General features: G+C 52.2%; 1 protein-coding gene across 3 annotated transcripts in view; it reads left to right on the top strand.

Annotated features, from left to right (window-relative positions):
* Cdc42bpb (CDC42 binding protein kinase beta) overlaps window positions 1–17,027 on the top strand; it is an 86,355-nt gene that overhangs the window by 28,478 nt on the left and 40,850 nt on the right. For all 3 annotated transcript variants that reach the window (XR_005505433.2, NM_053620.3, XM_006240562.5), the window contains exons 2-4: window positions 6,402–6,493; window positions 9,199–9,282; window positions 14,080–14,175. Coding sequence is in view for 2 of the 3 variants with exons in the window: in NM_053620.3 (NP_446072.2) it covers window positions 6,402–6,493; window positions 9,199–9,282; window positions 14,080–14,175 (272 nt within the window). In the remaining variant the exon portion in view is untranslated. The remainder of the gene's footprint in view (window positions 1–6,401; window positions 6,494–9,198; window positions 9,283–14,079; window positions 14,176–17,027) is intronic.

The raw sequence follows: 17,027 nt of genomic DNA, 5'->3' as shown, positions 1-17,027 counted from the left end.
ATGGCCTCAGCTGGGGCCCAGCGAGCGGTCTTTTCTTCCTGCTGAGCCATCTTCCCAGGACCTTGCGCTTGCTAGGCAAGCGCTCTACCACTGAGCTAAATCCCCAGCCCGCTGAGCCATCTTCTTAGTAGTGATCTTGATTGATGAATTCATTGCCTTTGGGTGACAGGAGAAATTCAGGGGCAATAAACTCTACAGCTTAGAGAAGCACTTGTATGAGCGTGAGACCCTGGGTTTGGCCTCCAGCTCTGCAGAACAAGAAGTCCAGTGGGGTCTGGAGGAGTAGGAATGGTGGTGTGAGCCTTCCTTATGAAGAAGGTAAATCTCTTTTGGATCGTCAGTCCTCACAGGTTTCTGGCTGTGCTGGGCAGAATGCGGTTAACCCATAGGAGGAGACCTAGGCTTCAGGTCACCTTTGTGAAGGGAAGGCTTGGTGTTTGTCAGTGTTCCAGGGCTCCCAGAGTCAAAGGCTGAGAGTGCTGGACCTGGCAGAGCCGTCGTAGGCTCCTCCTCAGATTAATGGTCTGAGTGCCCATCCTGGTCCTTAGCACTTCTGGGTTCCCCATGGGTATCTATTGACCCAGTAGCACATGATGTTTAGATTTAGACAGATACTGATAGAGTATGGAGGAGAGTTCCCCTCCGTGTGCTCTTCAGACAGTCTCTGCTTCTTGCGTGCTGAGATTGCAGGGCTAGCCCCACGCCTGGCTGCAGATTACAGGGCTAGCCCTATGCCTGGCTGCGGTTCTCTTCTTGAGCCCTAGGATTGCTTCTTGTGGTGCTCCTGCTCCACTTATGATCTGTGTCACTGTGAGGGTCAGCACCATGTCACCAGCTACAGCTGGCCAACTCTACTGTCTGCCTTTTAAGAGTGTTATGTGGGGCTGGAAAGATGGCTCAGAGGTTAGGAACACTGGCTGCTCTTCAGAGGACTGGGGTTCCTCTGTAAGTTCAGTTCTAGGGGTCCCAGCACTGTGTTCTGGACTCTGAGACTGCACATGTGCGCTCCACAGACACACACAGGCCAAACATCCACACGTATAATTTTTTTGAGACAGGGTTTTCTATTTAGCCCCGGATATCCTGAAACTTGGTGTGTAGCTGGCCTTGAACTCAAGAGATCCTCCTGCCTCTGCCTCCCGAGTGCTAGGGCTAAAGGTGTACGCATCATGCCAGAATTTTTTTTTTTTGAGTGTTAGTGTAAATAATTTTTGAAATGAGTCACTAATCTTTATTTTTTATATTAATTGACCGATTTGAGGGCAGTCTCAGGTCACCACACCTGGACCAGACTGTGTTTTGAGCACTCTGGTTTTGTTCCAACTGACATGTTTTAAGAGCATGCGACAGTACAGACGGTTTTAGCTGAGTGACGTGCAGGGCGGGAAGTGCATCTAAAAAAGATGCAAGTGTTTTATGTGTGTCTTGCCTGCATGATGTGCTGCTAAGTGTCCTGCTTGAATGCCCGGTGTCCGCAGATGCCAGAAGAGGGTATCGGATCCCCTGGAGAGATCGGTGGTTATGAGCTGCTGATTAGGTCTGGGGATTGAACTCAGGGCCTCTACAGGAACAAATGGTCTCACCTGCCGAGCTGTATTTCCACCCCCAATGGTCGGTCTCTCTCTCTCTCTCTCTCTCTCTCTCTCTCTCTCTCTCTCTCTCTCTAACATATAAGGCAGGGTAAAATACTGCAAGAAGAAACAGCCACCGGTTCTCTTTATACCCCCCAAGCCCTGAGCATTAACTGGTTTTGTGGTTTGTTTTATTTTGTGGTTAAGGGGGCATCATGGCCTGACAGCACTGGACCTCCCATGTCAGGAAGTCACCTCCCTGCCCATCAGGTTCCTGGGGTAAAGCCTCATCCTCCATGAGCATTGAGCTCTGGTTCCAAGGCGTCAAGGCATATCCTCCCCTCACCCCAGGACTGAGTTGCCCTGGTTTTCTCTTGGGGCATTAATGTTGGTGTCCATTTGGTGAGTGTGGCTCTCCTCACTTTCCTGAGTTATCTATTTAGCTACAAATGACCATCAGAAAAGGTGTTTAAAATGCCTTTGTGATGGATTCACACTTAGAGAAGTTAAATAACAGAAAAGGATGCTTCCCAGGTATCTGAGTCCTCACATGTTCCCTGAGCAGTTCTCTTGAGTAGTGTGTGTTTCCTGTAAACATGAGTATCCTACGAAGCCACAACACAACCCAAGTCTCAGGAACGTAACCGTAACGTGTCACTTCCTGCTCACCTTTGCTCGCAGGTTAGGTCTCTGGTATTCCGCGTTTCCAGGCTGAAGGACTTAGTCATGTCAGTATCAGCTTCTGGGTGAGCTGTGTGCGTGGATGGGTTTGTGACCATGGTGGTTTGCTTTCTTGGGCCATCTTTGAACTTCTCCTCACACCACCTTTGCTGCTTGGCCCTGGACTTGCCTGAGGAGACCTGGTGCCTTTAGTGGAGGATGCTTAGAAACTAAAACCTGGTATTAGGTGCTCATTGGGGAGGGGGGGTGTCCTGTTTTAAGGCCTCTCGGTTTACAGGGCTTGGCCGTTTGTCTATGTACATCCACATTAGTGTATGCTATTTCTCTTTTCTGTCTGTCTGTCTTCTCTTTATCTTAGTAAGGATATTAGAGACAGGAGCTCACTGTCCTCTCTGTGGTGGAAACGGAGTTCACACTGACCCTGTCTTGGATTCCCCTTAGACTCCTGCTTCACCCGTGCCCTTCCACTGACATTGCCCTAGGTCTGCGTGCGTACTTGATCTCCTGCCGTCTGCCCAGATCTCCCTCCCCACCCTCAGCTGTTCCCTAGGACAGAGCTCATCCTTGTTATCACTCACACATTGTTGTTTGGCCTAAGGAAAGTACTAGATGAACCCTCACAGGCCTTCTTTCAAGGCCCCTCTGCACCTTTCTTTTGTTTACATTGATTTCCTGGCCCGTAGTGTCAAGCCCCACCTCTATAGTTTATAGTTGTCCAGTTTTCTAGACCGACCCCGACAACTTCATGTCAACCCTTTGTGGGACACCTGGACAAGACTTTTAGAACGAATAAACAACAAAAAATGTTTGGGCAAAGAGAAGAAGCTCGAGAGGAAGGCTGAGCAGCCTTAAGACAGTCCATGTGGAGGGCCAAGTGGAGAGAGGAATGTGGAAGAAGCGGCCTGGGTGTGGGCTCCAGTGGGTCTAACAGCTGAACCCTGGAGAGAGCCCTGTCATAGATAAAGGGGATCCGTTCCTAGGCACTGACGTGCCGTCTAGGATGGGCTAGCCGTCAGGCTGCCACGGGACATCCTTACTACTGGAGTGTGACAGAAGCCAGAGCTTTTCTCTGGGACCCCCACAGTGGAGTAGGAGAACCGAACAGAATTAGGCCAATCATTTTCAGACTGCTTAAATGCGTGTGTGGTTAAAACAAGCATTAAAATCTGCACTTCCCGCCTGTTAAGAGATGAACAATGGTGGCATAAAGAATTAAATGTTTTTTGAAAGCCATTTAACACCAAATAGGATTAAAGCAGGATCTTCAAAGGATTCTTTGGTTTTCTGAATCTTAATAAAGTGACAGGAGAAAGAAAGAACCAGTTAAAACTTATTTAGATAATTTCCTACCCTGTCTCAAAACCAAAATAAGTAAGTACATAAATAAAAGATAATTGTCTTTAAAGTAATTTCTATAAAATAGTGTAATTCATTAAGAAAAAAAGGCCACAATATAGAAGAGCCACATTTACAGTTCTATGTCTTGGCACAGCAAGAGTACAGCAGTTACATACCCAGTGGGAAGAGCAGTGGGAGCACAGCAGTGGGAAGAGCAGTGTGAGCACAGCAGTGGGAGCACAGCAGTGGGAAGAACAGTGGGAGCACAGCAGTGGGAGCATAGCAGTGGGAAGAACAGTGTGAGCACAGCAGTGTGAGCACAGCAGTGGGAAGAGCAGTGTGAGCACAGCAGTGGGAAGAGCAGTGTGAGCACAGCAGTGTGAGCACAGCAGTGGGAAGAGCAGTGTGAGCACAGCAGTGGGAAGAGCAGTGTGAGCACAGCAGTGTGAGCACAGCAGTGGGAAGAGCAGTGTGAGCACAGCAGTGTGAGCACAGCAGTGGGAAGAACAGTGGGAGCACAGCAGTGTGAGCACAGCAGTGTGAGCACAGCAGTGGGAAGAGCAGTGTGAGCACAACAGTGGGAAGAGCAGTGTGAGCACAGCAGTGTGAGCACAGCAGTGGGAAGAGCAGTGTGAGCACAGCAGTGTGAGCACAGCAGTGGGAAGAGCAGTGTGAGCACAGCAGTGTGAGCACAGCAGTGGGAAGAGCAGTGTGAGCACAGCAGTGTGAGCACAGCAGTGTGAGCACAGCAGTGGGAAGGGCAGTGTGAGCACAGCAGTGTGAGCACAGCAGTGTGAGCACAGCAGTGGGAAGAGCAGTGTGAGCACAGCAGTGTGAGCACAGCAGTGTGAGCACAGCAGTGTGAGCACAGCAGTGTGAGCACAGTAGTGGGAAGAACAGTGTGAGCACAGCAGTGTGAGCACAGCAGTGGGAGCACAGCAGTGGGAGCACAGCAGTGGGAGCACAGCAGTGGGAAGAGCAGTGTGAGCACAGCAGTGTGAGCACAGCAGTGGGAGCACAGCAGTGGGAAGAACAGTGTGAGCACAGCAGTGGGAGCACAGCAGTGGGAGCACAGCAGTGGGAAGGGCAGTGGGAGCACAGCAGTGGGAGCACGGCAGTGGCTTATTATCAGGCTCACATCAGGCATGGTTCGGCTGAGAGCTGAGGTATTGAGAGTGTATTTTCTTCACAGCAGAGTAAAAGGTTCTGTTTGGCTCCCCCAAAGTTTCTAGCAGCTGTCTGAGAATCCTCACTTCCTTTGGGGGTGTAAGAGTGGTCATTTTCGGTGATGTTTGAAAGAAGCAAACATGAATGTAGCTGACCCTTTAGGTTCTAACCCAGGGGTTTTCTTGTTAGGCCAGCCTTAAATTCCAGGCTTTGTGTGTTCCATTTTCTAAGCTCTGTGCTGCTGGGTGTTTGTGGATGAGCCAGAGTCCGCAGCTCACCCTCTGATAGAAGCCGAGAGCCTGCTATGGCTCCAGTATTGCTGTTAACAGTGAACAATAGTGACTGAACCTTAATCACACAGAGAGAAGTAAGCTCAACAATATGAAGTCAGTGTAAAGTCTTTAAAACCAGATTACTCATTTCGACAGAGCTAGTTTTAGATACTAATATAAGATGTAAGAAATAATACATTTGCTCAGATTTGCCCAACTACCTAACATTCTAGAAACCTTTAATAGCCAGGTGATGGTGGCACACACCTTTAATCCCAGCACTCTGTAAGTTTGGGGCCAGCCTGGTCTACAGAGGGTGTTCTAGGACAGCCCAGGTTACACAGAGAAAGAAAGAAAACCTCTAGTAATTAAGACCAATGGAAATTAGCATAAAACAGATTTGGGTTTGAAGGGGAGAGCAGGCAGGCAGACAGATGCAGCCAACATATTTGCCAGGTGGGCCAGACCATGGGCAGGAGGGACAGTGGTCAGGAGCCAGACAGCTCTGTGCTAGCCCTGTCCCTGTCACCTGCTCTCCTGGGAGAAATGAGATCCTCTGTGAATTATTGTCATCTACTGGTAGATGTGGAGGGTGGCGCTGACTGCCTGTCACAGCTTCGAAGGCTGAAAGACAGGGTTTGGTCTGCTTGTTCCCTTGAAGGCTCAGGGAGGGACTTGTTTGCCTGTTCTGGAGCCTAGTGGCTACCAGCATTCCTTGGTGTTAACTGGTTTGGGGCTGTCTCCCTCTATCCTCTTGTCTTCGTGTGGTTTTCCCTCCCTTCTGCCTCTCTCCAAATTTTATTCCTATAAGAACACCAAATCTTGGGCTGGAGAGATGGCTCACCAGTTAAGATTATGTAGTGTTCCTGCAGAGGGCCCAGGTTCAACTCCCAGCACCCACATCAGGCTGCTCACAACTGCCTGTAACTGCAGCTCCAAGGGGTGCCGCTAACCTCAGGCACATGCACATCCCAGACATACATGTATGTACATGTAAATGATAATAATAAAGGCATTTTAAAAAAAATCTTGTTGGCTTTAGGGCTCACCCCCTTGGAGTGTGTGTGACCTCATGTGAACTTGGTTACATCCGTGAAGACATTGTTTCCAAATAAGTCACATTTGAAGGAACCCTTCATCCCAGTACTACACCTTCCAAAGCCCAGCAGCATGCGGTTGCTGCTCTCTTAGTGGACCAGCCTTGGGTCTGACCAGGAAATTAGAAGGGTTTTACCAGACTTTTGCAGCTGTTTGTTACAGCAAATACTGAAGCGTTAGCGTTGACAGACACCCAGTCAGAGGGGTTGGTGCGGTGTGGTGCCCCCATCGGTTAGGTGTCGGTGTGCTGGACCAGACTGTTTTCTCCTTACAGCTAAGCCATTCACCCAGCTCGTGAAGGACATGCAGCTTCATCGGGAGGACTTTGAGATCATCAAAGTGATTGGAAGAGGAGCTTTTGGTGAGGTAAGAGAGACCCCCTCCACATGGCCCAGGCAGTCCCCGCTCCTCCCATCTTGGGCCTGACTGCTGGTATCATCTGAGGTGCTCTGGGTGGGTAAGCAGGGCCAGCATGGTGTATCAGCTTTGTTAACATGCTCTATGGTCAATTTAATGCTTCATAAAATTCCATTGGTTTTAGTTAGATAACTGTGTCCGTGCCTGCATGTGTGTGTGTGTGTGTGTGTGTGTGTGTGTGTGTCTGTTTGCTGTTTGTACATACTTGTAACTGGGGGCCTGGTAGAGGCCAAAGGTTGGCATGAGATGTCTTCTGTTGATTCCACCTTAGGTTTTGAGAGACAGTCTCACTGAACCTGACTTCAGCTGGGCCGGTTTGAGCCTCCCCCCCTCCCCACCTTCCTGTCCTCCCCTCCTTCTTCCCTTCCTCCTTCCTCCCCCTCCTTCCCCCTCCCCCTCCTTCCCCTCCTCCCCCTCCTTTCCCTCCTCCTCCCCCTCCTCCCCCTCCTCCCTGCTTTCCCCCTCCCCCTCCTCCCCCCTCCTCCCCCTCCTCCTCCCCCTCCTCCTCCCCCTCCTCCCTGCTTTCCCCCTCCCCTTCCTCCCCCCTCCTCCCCCTCCTTCTCCTCCTCCCCTCCTTCCCCTCCTCCCCCTCCTCCCTGCTTTCCCCCTCCCCCTCCTCCCCCTCCTTCTTCCCTTCCTCCCTCCTCCCCCTCCTCCCTGCTCTCCCCCCCCCCCCCTTGCTGGAATTACTGGTGTACTGCTTGACGCTCTGCTTTGTTCTTGGCCCTGGGGATTGAGCTCAGGTCCTCCTGATAGAACCCTCCAAAATGATCCATTAAAATACTTGACTTGAAGTTTGGGCTGGAAAGTTTCTGGTGGGCCAAATGAGAAAATTGTTCCTTGTTTATTTTGTAAATTGTTTTATAGTAAAACTTAACCCACAGACAAAGATTTTTTTTTTACATTAAATTTTACTTGAATGTTTCACTTCTACGTGTTCTTGGCAGATATGTCTCTGTGACACCCATGTCCTTCTATGCATTTTTTTTTTTTTCGGAGCTGAGGACCGAACCCAGGGCCTTGAGCTTGCTAGGCAAGCGCTCTACCGCTGAGCTAAATCCCCAACCCCCCTTCTATGCATTTTATTACCTATTTTGTTGGTTGTCTAAGCAGTGGCTTGTGCCAGGTCTGTGTATCTTGTGAGAAGAGAGGTCTGGGAGAGTTCCAGGGTTGTGGGTCTTGTTCTCAGCGTCCAGGTTCTTAGGCTTCCTCTTGAGAGTGGCAGTGTTCGTCTGAAGTCAGCTCTGCCATCCTCTGCAGCCGTGAAGCCAGAATGACTTTAAAATGGCAGCCTCATGTGCCAGCCTGTGGCTGCTCTCAGGGAGAGCCACTCTGCTACGGCAGTGGGCTGGCGCCCAGGGCTCTGATCTGCATAGAAACTTGTTTCGTGTCCTGTTTCCTGTTTACTCAGGTTGCAGCAGGCTTGGCTATTGCTTTCTAAGCCACAGATAAACAGCATGGGAGAGTTCATGAAGGGCCACCTGTCTGCCATGTAGGAAGCATGGTGTAGGGCATACGCCATTGACTCAAGGCCTGTGGCTGTGCATGAACATCACGGAAGAGCCAATGTCGCCCACGAAGACACTGGATTCTGGGTGTCATTTTATTGTAGGCTTTAAAAGCTTGTGCCTGGGTGCTATCCCACCGTTCCTGTGCCATTTAGACGTCCCCCCAGAAAAGTCAACATGATAAAAAAATGGCTGTCTAGCAATTTTACCATTAAGAATTGTGAGGATTGAGCAAGAGTCCAGGATGCTCAGCATGGTCCCCAGCACATGGCCCGTGCTTGACATGTTAGTGCCCAGGGTCCCTCAGTGGTGGCACTGTGAAGGTGTGCTACTTAGGAGAGCAGGTGGTTCTGTCTAACGGTTTTGTACTCCGTGGATCTTAGTGCAGAGACGCTCGGCCCCCCACACGGCAGCGCACGTCGTCAGGAAGGAAGGAGCTGTAGATGAGTGGGAAGTGATGCACGGTGGGATGTGCAAAGCAGTGGCTCACCATGATGCTGCTTGTCACGATGGGGGTCATTCAGGGTTTGACAGAGACTCCCTGAAAGAGGGGTCAGGCCTGAAGGGTGCTTCTGAGCCTCTTTTGCTCTGCTGTAGACCCTGCATAGCCACTGCCTCTGTGAAACAAAGATTCAGATGAGTAGCTGGCTCCTGTAGAGGATGGCAGGGAAGGTGGACATAGGCAAGGGGGACAGGGAGGGGCGTGTATAGATTGCCCCACATACAGGGAGAAGACGGCTACAAGCCAACATAGGAAGGGCTGGGCTTATTTTTCCTGAGAATATTCAGGCTTTGCTCAAGTGGAAGTCAGGGAACCCCAGTTCCCAGTGCTTAGTCCTGAAGTGACTTTAACTGAGCCAGGTGGATTCATCCAAGCCACAGTGTGGATAAAACCAAGTTGTCTTGTTTAAAGGGTGAATCTTTGTTTATATAGATGGTGTCTATGTCTCTCTGTCTCCCTCCCTTCCCCTCTCTCTTCCCCCCTCTCTTTTTCTCTCTCTCTTTCTCTTTCTCTCTCCCCCTCCCTCTCTCTCTTTCCCCCCATCTCTCCCTCTCCCTCATCTCCCCATCTCTCAGAGTTCCCAACCAGTTAAGATCAACTTTTAGATGTGCATTAACTAATTTAAATTCAAATTTACATTCTAGGTTGCTGTTGTCAAAATGAAGAACACTGAACGAATTTATGCAATGAAAATTCTCAACAAATGGGAGATGCTAAAGAGAGCAGAGGTGTGTGTGGGGTGTCACAGTGAGTAAAGATGGAGAGAGAGAGAGAGAGAGAGAGAGAGAGAGAGCGAGAGAGAGCGAGCGCGCAGAGGTGTGTGTGGGGTGCCTCACAGTGAGTAAAGATGGTGAGAGAGAGAGTGCCTGAGAAACCTCCAACACTCCACACACACAGTCCTGTTCCACAGGCACAGGGAAACAGTTGTTGGGAGCCCATGTAGGGCAGAGTTCTGGCCTCCCTGGTCAAGGGTGGTAGATAAGGAGGATTGGAGTGAAGGGGTGGGGTGGAAGGAGCCGCTTGGCCATTTGAGACACTTTTCCTTGGTTCCTGATCCCCACCCCCAGCTGAGCTCCTCCATTGGTCATGCTCGCTCCCCTCTCGCTCTGCCAGGACCCTTCCTTGCCCAAGGCAGTCTGGGCTGTGGCATATGGCCAGCTCTGCTCTCTACAATGGGATGCTTCTGGGTGGGAGACCTTTCTGTAGTTTCTGCTGCTCCCTTGCTGCTCCTATCTTCCTTGTCATAGTATGCTATCACCATAGTACATTGTTGCCAAAGTACATTGTTGCCATAGTACACTGTTGCCATAGTATACTGTGACCATAGTACACTGTTACCATTGTATACTGTTACTATAGTACGCTGCTGCCATAGTACACTGTTGCCATAGTACACTGTTGCTGATTTCTTACCTGTTTTGCCATTGGTAGCTGCCATGTTGAGCAGGTTACAGTACACACACAAGACCCTTAGACGTGTGTGTGTGTGTGTGTGTGTGTGTGTGTGTGTGTGTTGTGGTTGTTGTGGTTGTTGTTGTTCTGGGAAGAAAAGTTCCTGGCTGGTCTGGAGCTCACTATTAGGCTGGCCTCTAAATCAGAGATCTTTCAGCCTCTGCTTCCCATGTGCTAGGATTAAAAGCGTGACTATGGTGAGGTCTTTTTTGAGCTTCAGATTTTGTGGACAGAGTAGCATTGCCTGTTCTCCCACAGACCCTCCACACTCTTCCCTCCCACAGACCCTCCTCACCCTTCCCTCCACAGACCCTCCACACTCTTCCCTCCACAGACCCTCCTCACTCTTCCCTCTACAGACCCTCCTCACTCTTCCCTCCACAGACCCTCCTCACTCTTCCCTCCACAGACCCTCCTCACCCTTCCCTCCACAGACCCTCCTCACTCTTCCCTCTACAGACACTCCACACTCTTCCCTCCCACAGACCCTCCTCACTCTTCCCTCCACAGACCCTCCTCACTCTTCCCTCTACAGACCCTCCACACTCTTCCTTCCCACAGACCCTCCTCACTCTTCCCTCCCACAGACCCTCCTCACTCTTCCCTCTACAGACACTCCACACTCTTCCCTCCCACAGACCCTTCTCACTCTTCCCTCCACAGACCCTCCATACTCTTCCCTCCACAGACCCTCCTCACCCTTCCCTCCACAGACCCTCCTCAACCTTCCCTCCACAGACCCTCCTCACTCTTCCCTCCACAGACCCTCCTCACTCTTCCCTCCACAGACCCTCCTCACTCTTCCCTCCACAGACCCTCCTCACTCTTCCCTCCACAGACACTCCACACTCTTCCCTCTACAGACCCTCCTCACCCTTCCCTCCACAGACCCTCCTCACTCTTCCCTCTACAGACCCTCCTCACCCTTCCCTCCACAGACCCTCCTCACTCTTCCCTCTACAGACCCTCCTCACCCTTCCCTCCACAGACCCTCCACACTCTTCCCTCCACAGACCCTCCTCACTCTTCCCTCCACAGACCCTCCTCACTCTTCCCTCCACAGACACTCCACACTCTTCCCTCCACAGACCCTCCTCACTCTTCCCTCTACAGACCCTCCTCACCCTTCCCTCCACAGACCCTCCACACTCTTCCCTCCACAGACCCTCCTCACTCTTCCCTCTACAGACCCTCCTCACTCTTCCCTCCACAGACCCTCCTCACTCTTCCCTCCACAGACCCTCCTCACCCTTCCCTCCACAGACCCTCCTCACTCTTCCCTCTACAGACACTCCACACTCTTCCCTCCCACAGACCCTCCTCACTCTTCCCTCCACAGACCCTCCTCACTCTTCCCTCTACAGACCCTCCACACTCTTCCTTCCCACAGACCCTCCTCACTCTTCCCTCCCACAGACCCTCCTCACTCTTCCCTCTACAGACACTCCACACTCTTCCCTCCCACAGACCCTTCTCACTCTTCCCTCCACAGACCCTCCATACTCTTCCCTCCACAGACCCTCCTCACCCTTCCCTCCACAGACCCTCCTCACCCTTCCCTCCACAGACCCTCCTCACTCTTCCCTCCACAGACCCTCCTCACTCTTCCCTCCACAGACCCTCCTCACTCTTCCCTCCACAGACCCTCCTCACTCTTCCCTCCACAGACACTCCACACTCTTCCCTCTACAGACCCTCCTCACCCTTCCCTCCACAGACCCTCCTCACTCTTCCCTCTACAGACCCTCCTCACCCTTCCCTCCACAGACCCTCCTCACTCTTCCCTCTACAGACCCTCCTCACCCTTCCCTCCACAGACCCTCCACACTCTTCCCTCCACAGACCCTCCTCACTCTTCCCTCCACAGACCCTCCTCACTCTTCCCTCCACAGACACTCCACACTCTTCCCTCCACAGACCCTCCTCACTCTTCCCTCTACAGACCCTCCTCACCCTTCCCTCCACAGACCCTCCTCACTCTTCCCTCTACAGACCCTCCTCACCCTTCCCTCCACAGACCCTCCTCACTCTTCCCTCCACAGACCCTCCACACTCTTCCCTCTACAGACACTGCACACTCTTTCCCTCCCACAGACACTGCACACTCTTGATGTCTTGCTTGTTTCCATGCTTTATTCTCCTTTCCGACCGATCCCCTCTTTCCTGATGTAGCTCCACACCAGACCATGCTCTTTCTATTGCTCAGAACTGAACACTGGTGACTACGTTGTCACCATCTCTCTGTTACCCAGTAGCCCCACGCCTGCCTTAGCTACCTACATGGCCAGCCTGGGGACCCCCCTGCAAGGTCAACCTGGGGACCCCCCCTGCAAGGCCAGCCTGGGGACCCCTGCCAGGCCAGCCTGCGGACCCCCCCTGCAAGGCCAGCCTGGGGACACCCCTGCATGGCCAACCTGGGGACACCCCTGCATGGCCAGCCTGCGGACCCCCCCTGCATGGCTAGCCTGGGGACCCCCTGCATGGCCAGCCTGGGGACACCCCTGCATGGCCAGCCTGGGGACACCCCTGCAAGGCCAGCCTGGGGACACCCCTGCATGGCCAGCCTGGGGACACCCCTGCAAGGCCAGCCTGGGGACACCCCTGCATGGCCAGCCTGGGGACACCCCTGCAAGGCCAGCCTGGGGACCCCCCCTGCATGGCTAGCCTGGGGACTCCTACATCAGCAGTGTGTTTCCTCTAAGCCCAGCGTGTCCCTGTCTCATACAGTTTGGGCCGTGGTTGGCTTCCTGATGCTTCATAAAAACCGGACTGGCCCAAATCAGCTCAGGGAGGGAGGGCTTGCTGATGGCTCACCTGTCCCTGTCACAGTCCATGCTTGAAGAAAGTCGGGCAGGAACTGAAGCAGAGCCATGAGGAGTGCTGTTTACCAGCTTGCTCAGCCTGTTCTCTTACACAACTCAGAGCCATCTTCCCAGGACTGGCACTGCCCACAGTGAGGTGGACCCTCCCATATTAATCATAAACCAAGAAAATTCCCCACGGGCTCGTCCACAGCCTGATTCATGGAGGCATTTCCTCAGTCGAGGTTCCCTCTTCCCAGCTGACTCCAGCCTGTGTCACGGTGACAAAAACGCTAACCAACACTTTAGGAAATGAGACTTGCTGAGCGAGAGCTTGGGAGTGGAAGGTATGAGGTCTCATTCAGAGTCTTGTGGGAGAGCCCTGAGCTGACTTGGGTCAGACCACAGCTTCAGACAGACAGACAGACACAGAAAGGACAGGTTCTTTCTTAACCAGACAGGCTAAAAGCCTTTTACCCATGTGTGATGCTCATCAGGACTGACATCTGACTGACCCTTCATCAGCAAACTGAGTAAATGGTGTTTCCCATCAGTAAGCAGGTTGTCCCCTCTTGTCCACCATTGGGCGTCATGTGTGTCACACCAGGGCGAGTGAAGAAGGTGGTTTAGTAAAAAGGAGTGTGTGTGCGTGTGCACACGTGTGTGAATGTGTGTGTGTGTGTGTGTGTGTGTGTGTGTGTGTGTGTGTTGAGTTCGGGGTTTGAGAACTGCTCCCGAGCCCATGGAGGGTGACCTTACCGTGTGGTCCACAGACAGCCACAGGGAAGGAGAGACCATTGGGGACAGGGAAGGAGAGACCATTGGGGACAGGGAAGAAGAGGCCATTGGGGACAGGGAAGGAGAGACCATTGGGGACAGGGAAGGAGAGGCCATTGGGGACAGGAAGGAGAGACCATTGGGGACAGGGAAGAAGAGGCCATTGGGGACAGGGAAGGAGAGACCATTGGGGACAGGGAAGGAGAGACCATTGGGGATAGGGAAGGAAGAGACCATTGGGGATAGGGAAGAAGAGACCATTGGGGATAGGGAAGGAGAAGGTCCTGGCTCAGGGGAGGGAGAGCACAGAGACTTAGTCTTTCGGCTTCTGCAGAAGCTGCTGGGGACATTTGGTTCCAGGTGAGGCAAGGACACCAGGCTCCAGGCAGTCAGGATTCGAGGTACTCTCTGCAGATGACAGTCGCAACAGAGACCGTTAGTATTTAGGAAGATGTTCTAAGGGACACAGACCGACTGTCCTCTCGTTCCTCACAGACAGCTTGCTTTCGAGAAGAGAGGGATGTGCTGGTGAACGGTGACTGCCAGTGGATCACTGCGCTACACTACGCCTTTCAAGATGAGAACTACCTGGTAGGGCTGCACGCATGCTCAGGGCACCGACCCAGACCCACGGGGACTTCCCTCACAGTTTGGGCTCCTCCTTGCTGCCTCTTAGAAAAGAGTAGCAGTGTAGGGGTTGGGGATTTAGCTCAGTGGTAGAGCACTTGCCTAGCAAGCGCAAGGCCCTGGGTTCGGTCCCCAGCTCCGGAAAAAAGAAAAAAGAAAAAAAAAAAAAAAAAAAAGAGTAGCAGTGTGGAATGGTCATTGTCAGTACCTAGCCTACGCAAAACTGAGGGTTTGTCTCAGTTCAACCAGGGAGGATGCTCAACAGGAAGCTTCTGAGGTCTGTGCAACATTCTCCCCAAACCATTATGTCACTGAATGACTTGGTTCTTAAAACATTTTAAGTGTATAAAACTTTTCTCTTTTTTTCTTTACTTTTGTGTTTTTCTGAATTGCGTGTAACAAAAATCTCAGCCGTGCGGCAGCCCAGCACGTCTGGTGGGCCCAGCACACTGAACGCGGAGGCAGTGGGCTCGAAAATTTGAGAGAAAAGCAGCAGCACCTGGGGATCAGATCCTTGGCCCTGGCTCTCACTGCACAGCTGTCTCTCCCTTCTCCCTTCTCCCTTCTCCCTTCTGTGTGAGGGGCAGAGGAGCTAAGCACCCAGGCAGGCCTTGTCAGGGTTTCCTGGGTGCTCCTGACAAGCCGGCACTCACTCACGATATTGGCGGGTACTTTGGAAGTAATTCCTTCCTTCCTTCCTTCCTTCCTTCTGTCAGCTTTGTGGCACACATGCATGTGTAGAGTTGAGTGTGCACAGCCGTGGCTCGGCCCTTGGGCAGCCAGTGGAGGTGCGGCTGACGGTCCAGAGCCCTCAGCTCCTCAGGTCCTCAGACTCCTTGTTTAGGAATTCTAGGATGACCTCAGGCTTGAGATTGAGAGAAGCAGGGTTGTGCTTACCTCCCTCTAGCCAGTGCTTCTGCCTCAGCTGTGGACAAACAGGATATAATCGCTGTTGTAACGCAGCCTGCAGGTGGAGACCTGAGGCGCTTGTTTGCCCTGTGAAGCTCCTTGGTCAAGTATCCATTTGTTTGCAAAAACAGTTTTATTCATCTTAAAAAGGTTTCTTTCAAACATCAAAACCCCTGATCTCTGAACATCCAGGGTATGGGAGATGGTGTCTGTCATGTTGTTTGTTGAGAGAACTATGTTTTTGTTCCAGTAGAGGGCAGCTAGTGTCCATCGGTATCCTATGATGCACTAGGCCTCTGGTTATATTGGCCAGCCTTGCCAATCAATGACTCCCATTTTTTAAGCTTTTGTGAACACCCTCCTTTGATAACTGGGGTGTCTGGGGCACAGAGTGGGTAGCTATGAGACACAGTCCTTGCATGGTTGCCGTGTTAGGGTCCCTGTTCTGCTTTGCTGAGAAAAGTGGTTGATGTCCCTCAGTTCCTGATGGAGCATTGGAGGGGACACCCCGTAGGTCACATGCTCTTCTGACAGGATGGGACGGGAGTTTTGACAGTTTTGTTCCAGATTTTTCCCTCAGCTCAGTCATGCGGTGTTGTGTGGAGTATGTAGATGGGCGGCGTCACCAGCTGCTTTCCAGTCACACTCAGCTAGGAATCTCCAGGACAGATGCTGTGTTCTCGGCCGCTTTCTAGGATGTGGCAAGTCAGCAGACAAGCTGCCTCGGCCAGAGCATGTAGGGACTGTCGGAATAGAAGCTGTCTGTCCTGTGAGGGAGAGACGGCAGACAGGTGCCTCACATGGGAGCATGGGTTCATCTGTGGTCCAGGAGCTAGTGTGTGTTCTGACCACCAATTGGAAGAGTGTAGAGTAATTGACTTTACTCCCCACCCCGCTTGACAGCAGAGGTTACTCCAAGCTAAGTTTCTTTGGATCTACCCTGTAGACTGTTAACTTCCTCTCCGTGCCTTCCTCTCCAGGGAGCCATCAGCCACAGTAGCCCTCCTAGGTAGACTGGAGGCCTGGGAGCTGCTCCACTGTGGTCCTGACTCTCACCCTCTGTTATCTTGAGGGCTGCTGTTTCTCCTAGTTCTTCCCTCCCCCACACCAGAAACATCCTCCAGCAGCTGCTGATTCTTCCTTCAGGGTTTCTAAGCGTCTGCCCACAGACTTCAGTCCCCACCATGTGTAACCCCCAGCCTGCCTGAAAGGCCTCACCATCTCACTGATCCCAGACCCCCAGCACTGCCGAGCTCTTGCTACAAGCTCCGGCTTCGTCCCTCCCTGACCTAGGCTTGTTGTCACGGTTGCTCCAGCTGCCGGATTCGGCTCTTCCTCTTGGCCTCCTTACATACCCCGCCGTCCCTCTGGCCTTGACTCTAGCCCCCCCAGGATCTATGCTCAGTAGCTTCTGGTCACACACCGGGCTGTGTCACAGGCTTGTGTGCTTCCTGTGGTCTTCATTTAGTAATAGGAACCCTGCTGAACCAGGGCCCTGCCCTGGAGTGCAAGCAGGCTGAGTATTGAGGCAGGTTGGGTCAGAGGTGCTACATGATAGAAACGTAATTCAGCTTTTGTGCGGCAAAAAGTTGAGCACAGTAAGGAGACAGACCTGGTGATGCGGGACACTGCTCTTAAGGATGCTGTTGGTTGGGAAGCAGGCTGAAGCCTTCACACGCTAGGGATGCAGGAAGAAGGAAGGCTTTGTAGAGGGGATACCTGAGGAGGATTTCGGAAGCAGGGCGGAGAGCTGTTAGTTATACTCTTTAAGACCAGTTAGCTCGGGATTGGGGATTTAGTTCAGTGGTAGAGCGCTTGCCTAGCAAGCGCAAGGCCCTGGGTTCGGTCCCCAGCTCCGAAAAAAAAAAAAAAAAAAAAACCAACCAACCAACCAACAAACAAACAAA

The sequence above is a fragment of the Rattus norvegicus genome, chromosome 6 (genome assembly GCF_036323735.1).
Source record: "Rattus norvegicus strain BN/NHsdMcwi chromosome 6, GRCr8, whole genome shotgun sequence".
NCBI classification, from domain to species: Eukaryota; Metazoa; Chordata; class Mammalia; order Rodentia; family Muridae; genus Rattus; species Rattus norvegicus.
This window is presented reverse-complemented; position numbering and strand designations above follow the sequence as displayed.